At 45.0% G+C, this 9,017-nt stretch overlaps 1 protein-coding gene across 2 annotated transcripts in view; it reads right to left on the reverse strand.

Moving 5' to 3' along the window:
• The window catches only part of TRAPPC9 (trafficking protein particle complex 9), a 585,848-nt gene that overhangs the window by 438,444 nt on the left and 138,387 nt on the right, over positions 1-9,017 (reverse strand). For both annotated transcript variants that reach the window (XM_006830723.1, XM_006830724.1), the window contains one exon: positions 5,530-5,693. In XM_006830723.1, coding sequence (XP_006830786.1) covers positions 5,530-5,693 — 164 coding nt within the window. The remainder of the gene's footprint in view (positions 1-5,529; positions 5,694-9,017) is intronic.

Here is a 9,017-nt window from a genome sequence, read left to right on the forward strand (position 1 = left end):
CCAGGGAGTGAGGTGTGAACTGGATGCTGAGGAGAGGCAGTACTTTAGTGACCAAGAAGAAGCTGAGGGTCTCTCTGAGGAGGAGAAAAGGTCTGCACCAGGATGACTCCACAGAGCAGATGTGGAAACTGAGAGTGGAAGCAGGAGAAACACAGGCAGTAGAAAGGTCAGTAGTCCACATTACTTACTAAACCCACACAACCACCTTCAATGGGCACTGTCATGAGTCTCACTCTTCTTCCTGCCAGGCCCTGGAAACAAAAATAAAACCCAGTCTCGGCTTTTGAGAGAGAAGGCCTGTGAACCAGCAATGACAACAGGCCCTCCATCGTAGGAGCTGACGCAGTAATCCTCTGTCTGCCCATCCTCACCCCAGGATGGTAATGAGGCAGGATTCCTGGAAATTATGTTATTGAGGCAGGAAACACACTACAGGATTAGGCTGTGTTTTGAGTCCACCTCTTTTAAGATATTAAAGAAATTGACCAAGCAAGCAAGGATCAGAAGGACCAAGTATCATCAAGAAGGAAGAGCTGGAATCCGAAGACGACATTTGAACCCAGAGTCACTGTGCTGGGAACCTCTTACGCCCAAGCAAAGATCAATGACGAGACTCGAAGGGACACCAGGCCTACAAATGCTGAAAGAAGGCAACGGCCTTCCTCCAGAAGTGACAGAGAACCTTTTCCAGCTGGCAGCCTAGAATTTGGATTTCAACCTCTTACACTGTAAGACCACCACTGGACTGTCAATTTGTCAAACTGTGGTGCTGGAAACTATGCCACCAGTATTCCCAGCACCAGCAGGGTCACCCACGGTGGAGAAGTTAGAGAGGGGAAAAGATGGACCACTTCTGAATGTTGATTCTAACGGACAGCAGCAGAACACTGTCACAAACAGTACTGGAAGATAAAAACATGATCTTCTAACAGCCAAACATTGTCAGCTAGAGTGCTGGAAGATGAGCACCTCAGGGTGGAAGGCACTAAATACACCTGGGAGAGAGCTGCCTCTTCAAAGGAGAGCTGACCATGATGACGTGAATGGAGTAAAGCTTTCAGGACCTTCATTTGCTGATGGGTCACAACCCAAAATGAGGAGAAGCAACTGTAAACATCCACGAATAATGAGAACATGGAATGTATGAAGTATGAACCTAAGAAAACTAAAAGTGGTCAAAAATGAAATGGACAGCATAAATATCGCTATCTTAGGCATGAGTGCGCTGAAACAGACTGGTGTCGGTCTTTTGAACCGGACAATCCCATGGTCTACTTTGCTGGGAACGACAAATTCAAGAGGATGGCGTAGCACTCTTCATCTAAAACAACATTTCAAGATCTGAGGACTTGCAGCAAGAAAGTGTGCTCAGCACATGGACTCTGTAAATGAAACAGATACCGATGAGACCCCTGGACCCCTGAACTTGAGGGGAAAGGTTACACAAGTGGATTGAGTGCTCACTGAGAGGAGAAGCTGAACAGGGACGTTCTGTTGTGCACAGGGTCGCCATGAGTCGGGTGGGAGTCAACGCAACAGCACCTAACAACCACCAAACTGTGACAGAATCCATTTCTGTTTGTTAAAGCCGCCCCTCCACCCCACCCCACCCCTTGGTGGTATTTCTGCCATAGCAGCACCAGAGAGCTAAGACAGAGGCTTTCCAGAGAGGGACAGCTAAGTGGAAACCCAGAGGGTAAAGTTGAGCTGAGAAGGCAACGGGGCAGGAGCGGAAGTAGCAAGCTGAGTTCTAGAGAGAAGAGACAGCTTATCTGGAAGTCTAGAAATAAGAGTAGCATGGAAGGTTCCAGGAGTCGAAATCGTTCCCAACAGCCACTGCCACTTGAGGCTGAAGGAAGAAGCAGACACTGGGCACAGGCTGGTCCTGGAGGGCCTCGGAGGCACAGAAAAAGCCATGAAATAGGGCGTCCTTAAAGGATTCCCAAAGGGGAGAATGGCACAGATTTGTGCTTCCGGAACAAGCAGTTTTGTGATGAATTATAGAAATGTGGTTATCATGTGTGTTTATTTGAAAGAAGGAAAAGTTATTTTCCAGTTGTTAAGCTGCTAAAATAAAGAAAATGACAGTTGATTTGAAAAAAATTTACCATCTCCTGTCTTTTCCCTTTTTCCAATATTAGTAATTTAGTATTGTCATTTCAATATCAGTTTACTTGTTCAAACATCAAAAACAAAACAAAACAAAAAAACCTATAACCAAGTAATTAAAGCCAAAATACCACATGATGGTTTTTTGCCAAAGAGGCATTTTTACCTAATTGGTATGTATTTGCATCCAAAAGTAGGGGTGTCTTAGTTATCTTCTTGTTGTTATTAAGTGCCATCAAGTTAATTCCAATTCATAACAACCTTGTTTAGAGTTTCCGAGGAGCAGATGGTGGATTTGAACTGCCAACTTTGCAGTCAGCAATCCAGTTCTTATCTTACAGCGTCACACCAGGACTTCACCTTCATTTTAGTTCTCTGGCGTTGCTACAACAGAAATTCCATAGGGGTGGCTTTAACAAACAGAAAAGCATCCTCTCACAGTTTGGGAATCCACAGGTCTGAATTCGGGGTGCCAACTCTAGGAGGAGGCTTTGTCGGCTCCAGAGGAAGGTCCCTCTCTCCGTTCAGTGGGCCTGACATCCCTCGGAGATCTGCGTGGGTCTTGGCATCAGTCTGGCCCTGGGTCTCAGAGGTTCTCAGCACAGGGGCTCCCAGCTCTTCTTCCCTGGCGGTAGGAGGTTCCCCGTCTCTGCTGGCTTCTCTCTCCTTTCATCTCTCCTGAGATAAAACTGCTGCGGGCCACTCCCCATGGAAACCCCTCCTACACAGCATCTGGGAGTTGCATCCCATCCCACCCTAAGCCTCCTTAACACAACAAACACAACTTAATCCTCTTTAACATCACCTAATCCTGCCTTATTAACCATGGTCAGAGATTAGGATGCACAACACATAGGACATATATATCAGATCACAAAACGGAGGTAAGCCACACAATACTGGGAATCATGGCCTAATCAAGATGTTGTTGTTGTTATGTGCCGTGGAGTCGGATCCGACTCATAATGACCCTGTACAGGGTTTCCGAGGCTGTAAATCTTAATGGGAGCAGAAGGCCTCATCTTTCTCCCGCAGAACAGCTGGTAGTTTCGAACTGCCGACCATGAGGATGATATTAAAAGTTTGTTGTTGTTGTTAAGTGCCATCGAGTCAGTACCAAAGTGACCAGATTAAAATTAAGGCCTTTTGCTCACCCAAAGACACACACCACTGAGAATGCACAGATACCCAGAAAGCAGCAGGAGAAAGCCACAACATTCATTTCCAATGAAGAAGGCAGATCCAGAATATAGGGGGGAAAATCATCTTTCACAAATCTACAGACAGAGAGACAGGAAAGAAAACCCCTCCAACAGAGGGGAACCTGGCAAAAGGCTCGTACGAAAGAGAAAACCTAAGCGGCAGAAAACACGTAGGATGCTCAACTTCTCAGGTCATCAGGGAAACAGAATGCAAACGGAAGCCCCGCCCTCTCCCCAGAATGGGAGGGGCTATGAAGGACCCCTGGTGGCACAGTGGGCTAAATGTCAGGCTGCTAACCTCTAGATCAGCTGTTCAAACCCACCAACTGCTCCTCAGGAGAAAGGTTTACAATGTCAGAAACTCTAAGGAACAATTCTACTCTTCTCCATCAGGTAGCTATGGGTCATACAACTCAGTGCCAGTGAGAGGACTTGGTTTTGGGTTGGAGGGCTTGAAGGAACATAACTCTCATACACTACAGGTATAAACGGGTACAAGCACTTTGGAAATAGTTTGGTGCTAAAACTGAACATATCCTGTAACCCAACTTTCCACTCCTGGAGCTATATTTAAAATCAATGTCTATATAGTCCACTAAGGCATGTGCCAATATATTCGTAGCAACACTATTCCTAGTGACCCCAATGGAAACCACCCATGTGCGCTCAATGGTTGAAGGGATGAATGGAGTGTGGCGCTTCTACACAGTGGCGGGTTCTACAGCAAGGAGAAGCAACCATCCACAACTACACACACCGAGAGGTGAGTCAAGAAGCAAGATGCTAAGAAGTTTGTGTTGTGTGACTATATTTCTTTACTTCACAAAATGATTCTACTTCTCTAAGGTATAAACCGGATGAGACGAATGTCTGCTGCTAGCATCCAAGATGACGGTGGTCAGCCTTAGGCTGGGGACACACTTGATGGACTGTATTCGAAGGCTCAGAATCTAAGTGCCAGGCCACCAAGACTCCCTGCTTCTCCTAGAGACTTCATGTAAGTGGACTCACACAATATTGGTCCCATCATAATGGACGGAGTTCTCTCAGAATCACGTCTTCAAAGTTCATCCCTGCTGTGGCGTGGAACAGAGCACCCCTTCTCCTTAGCCCTACAGTATTGGCATTCTGCCATATTTACCTCGTTACACTGACCCATGAGGAAACTGAGGCACATCAGGACAGCGTCTCACAGACCGAGACGAGCCTGACAGCCCTGAGTCACACCTGCCTTTGAACCGGAAGAGATCAGCTCGTCCTGTGGAGGGGATCCCAGGCCCTCCGTGTGGTGCCAGTAAGAGACTGAGAGGAGGGATCCCAGGCAGTAATGCTTCTGTGCCCTTGAAAGTTTTATTTCATTCATTCATTCAAGAAATGGCTCCTCCTGAAACTACTGCCTTGAGAGACTGTATACCAAGATCCAATCTTGAGATCACCTGATGGTGAAAGAGCAGAGTCCTACAAAAACCCAAGGGAGTTCCCTGCACTATTGGGACCCTTGTTACAAACCAGCAGGTCAGTGCTTTCTCACAAACAACAACAAAAAGGCCAAGGGACAGGGAGACTAGAGTACAGAAAAGGGAACAAACAGAATACACTGAAAGATAATGCTGACACACACAGTGTTAAATGTAATTAATGTTACTGCACACGTTTTATGGAAATTGCCAGATGGGAACCTAACTTGCTATGTAAACTTTCACCAAAAACTCCACAAAGTATCAATGAAGAAGACAGATGTCTTTGTCCTGCAGGTCTGACGTGCGCCCGACACTCTGACAAACAGCACAATGAATGTGGCAGTGGTGGAGACAGCAGAATCAACGGGCAGGCTGTCTCCCGAGGCACCCGCGCAAACGTGGGAGAAGCTTTTAGAGTTGCCCACCACTTGGAACTGAAAGCATCTCTTCTGGGGATCGAACTGACAGCAGCAACTCTAAAGGTTAGACAGGAAGCTTCGGGGACAGTGAGTCGCTGTGAATGGGGGCGGACCCCCTCCGAGGAAGAGGGTGAGGGTGGTGTCACAGCGGGCAGAGTGTCACCAATGTCACCGCTGACCTATACACATGGAGACGCGGGGGAACGGGCTGTGCTCCACATTACATGTTCCCAACAACAAAATCAACAAAATTGTAAATCAGAAGTAAAGACAGAAAGTACCTGTCCTACAATCAAAAAGATACATGTTTCTGGGGGCAAACCTGCTTCAAACGCCTACCTTTGGTGGTGAGAATTTTTGAGGTGACCTCCAGTTTCTCCAAAGGCTCCTTCCCGATATTTTCCAACTTGACGATAAGCTGCCACCTCTCTCCATTGTAGAGCTGAACCGACACATTCGTGGCCACATCGTCGTCACAGGACGGCTGCAACGACCGTGCAGATCTAAACCACGAGGAATAAGAATCTTTCATTACAACAAAGAAACCAGGAAAGAGAAACGGGAGATGAAAGAAAGGATACCAATGGTGTTTTAAAATTATTCCCCTCAACTATCAGGACCCCTTCAACGCTTCAGGCGTGCCCAGTTTCAGCTGGGTCTGCCTTGATTTTACCGAGTTTTAAAGAGTTCTATGCATTGTGCAAATGCAAGTCCTTTATCAGATACATGATCTGCAAAAGTTTTCTCCGGAATACGGCTTCTTCCATTCTCAGTAATCTCTCTGGGAGTTCAGAGGTCTTTCACTGGGATAAAGCTGAGCTTGTCATTGTTTTCTTTTATGGATCCTGCTTTTAGAACCTTTTCGAAGACCTCTTTGCCTAACAGAAAAACCGAAATACCAAACCCACTGCCAACAGCTTGATTCCAACTCAGAGAGATCCCATAGGGCAGAGGAGAACTCGTGTAGACTGTCTGTCTTTACAGAAGCGTTCTTCCTCAGAGAGGCTGGTGGGTTTGAACTGCCAACCTTGCAGTTAGTTAGCAGCCCAACACCTAACCCACTGCACCTCCAGTGATCCTAATATTAATTCATAAAACCTTAGGGAGCAGACAATGGGAAAGCTCCATATCATTAGACAAAGCACACCAGGGCAGACTCTGGAACCAGACCATCAACTGCTCAAATGCAGATTCAGGCTGAAGCTGAAAAATCTTAAAACAAGTTGACAAGACCCAAAATACAACCTTGAACATACCCCAACTGAATTTAGAGATCATCTCAAGTACAGATTTGATGCATTACACACAATGACTGAAGACCAGAGGAGTTGTGAGATGACATCAAGAACATCATACAAGGAGAATGCAAGAAGTCATTAAGAAGACAAGAAAGAAGGAAAATGTCAAAATGGATGTCAGAAGAAACTCTAAGCCGTTTGCTCCAGCACACAGATACTAAAGCAAATGGAAGAAATGAGGAGGTACAAGAGCTGAACAGAAAATGCCGAAGGTCAGCTCCAGAAGCCAAAGTCAAATATTATAATGAAATGTGCAAAGAGCTGAAAGACCACATTCAACATTTCTCAAGTTGAAAAAAATGAAGAAAAAAAATCAAGCTTCTACCTGAAATATGAAAGGATTCTATGGGCAAGATATTGAATGACTCAGAAAGCTTCAAAAGAATACAGAAGGAATACCCAAAATCACTGTACCAAAAAGAAATGGTTGCTGTTCAACCATTTCAAGAGGTAGCATATGATCAAGAACCAATGGTACTCAAGGAAGAAGTCCAAGGTACATTGAAGACACTGGCAAAGAACAAGGCTACTGGAACTGATGGGATACAAATTGAAATCTTTCAACAAACTGATGCAATACTGAAGGCACTCACTCATTTACACCAAGAAATTTGGAAGGCAGCTACTTGGCCAACTGACTGGAAGAGATCCATATTTGTGCCCATCTCAAAGACAGACAACACAACAGAATGCGGAAATCATTGGACAGTATCATTCATAGCCCGTGCGATTAAAATTTTGCTAAAGATAATTCAAAAATGGCTGTAGTAGTACATTGACAGGGAACTAACTGTTCAAGCTGGATTCAGAGGAGGACACGGAATGAGGGATATCATTAGTGATGTCAGATGGATCGTGGCTAAAAGCAGAGAATACCAGAAAGATGTTAACCTGTGCTTTATTGACTACCCAAAGGCTTTCAACTATGGATCATGACAAGCTATGGGCAACACTGTGAAGAATGGGTGTTCCAGAACACTTAAGTGTATTCATGAGGAACCTATACATAAACCAAGAGGCAGTCATTCGAACAGAACAAGGGGACACTGAATGGTTTAAAATCAGAAAAAGAGTATGCTAGGGTTGTGTTCTTTCACCATACTTATCCATCTGTATGCTGAGCAAATCATCCGAGAAGCTGAACTATATGAAGAAGGCGTGGCATTAGGATTGGAGGAAGGCTCATTAACAACCTTGCTTGCTGAAAGCAAAGAAACCTAAAAGTACTTACTAATGAAAATCAAAGAGCACAGCCTTTGGTATGGATTGCATCTCAATGTAAAGAAAACAAAAATCCTCACCACTGGACCAATAAATAACATCATAACAAAAGGAGAGAAGATTGAAGTTGTCAAAGACTTAATTTTGTTTGGATCCACTATCAACACTCATGGAAGCAGCAGCCAAGGAATCAAACAACATGTTGCACTGGGGCAGATCTACTGCACAAAACCTCTTTAAAGTGTTCAAGAGCAAGGATGTCAATTTAAGGACTTAGATGTACTTGACCCAAGCCGTGGTATTTTCAATAACCTCATGTGACAGGTGGACAATTCATACAAGAATTGAAATATTTGAATTATGTTGTTGGAAAAGAATATTAAAAATACTATGGACTTCCAGAAGAACAAACAAATCTGTTGGAAGAAGTACACCCAGAATGCTCCTTAGAAGTCAGGATGGCCAAACTTCATCACTCATACTTTGGACACATTTTCAGAATGGAACAGTTCCTAGAGAAAGACATCAAGCTTGGGCAAGTGGAGCATCAGCAAAAAAGAGGAAGCCCCCCCAATGAGAAGGACTGGCACTGGGGCAGCAGCACAGGTTCAAGTGTAACAACTCCAAGACTGGTGCAGGACTGGCTGGACAGTGTTTCGTCCTATTGTGTACAAGGTCACTATGAGTGGGAACTGACTCGAGGCACCTAACAGCAACCACCGAAGGTCACCAAAATTGTGTCCTCTGATTTCTTCTACAATGTTTCTGCTTTTCGCCTGGACACTAGGCTCCATGGTGGGTCCCTTTTGGGTTCATTTCTGCAGAGCTTCATTTTGCCCCCAATTACAGAGATTTGGGGCCCTGGCCTTTCTCATACGCTGTTCTCTTGGTTAGATAACCCTCCCACCTTCCCATCTGACCAGAAGTTTTGGTGATGTAGTGGGATAGACGCTGGGCTGCTAACTTTAAAGTTAGTGGTTCAAACCCACCAGCTGCTCCAAGGGTCAAAGATGTGGCGGTCACTTTCCATATAGATTTACAGTCTCAGGAACCTATGGGGCAGCCCTACTCTGTCCTACAGGACCACTGCGAGGAACCCAGAGGTGGCACCTGACACATGGAAAGGGTTTATTAAACATATGAATGAGCTTTGAAGACACCTCAGAAAATCCCAAGATCCCTTTTATAGGAACAGCCAAAAGGGTAGGCATTGAGAGTAAAACTTAAGACCATCCCGAATTCCAACAGCAGGGGAATGAAGAATGATGCTGAACTTGCTTTTTGATGCACTTTGGTGAACTCATTAAA

The sequence above is a fragment of the Chrysochloris asiatica genome, unplaced genomic scaffold (assembly GCF_000296735.1).
Source record: "Chrysochloris asiatica unplaced genomic scaffold, ChrAsi1.0 scaffold00001, whole genome shotgun sequence".
Taxonomy (NCBI): Eukaryota; Metazoa; Chordata; class Mammalia; order Afrosoricida; family Chrysochloridae; genus Chrysochloris; species Chrysochloris asiatica.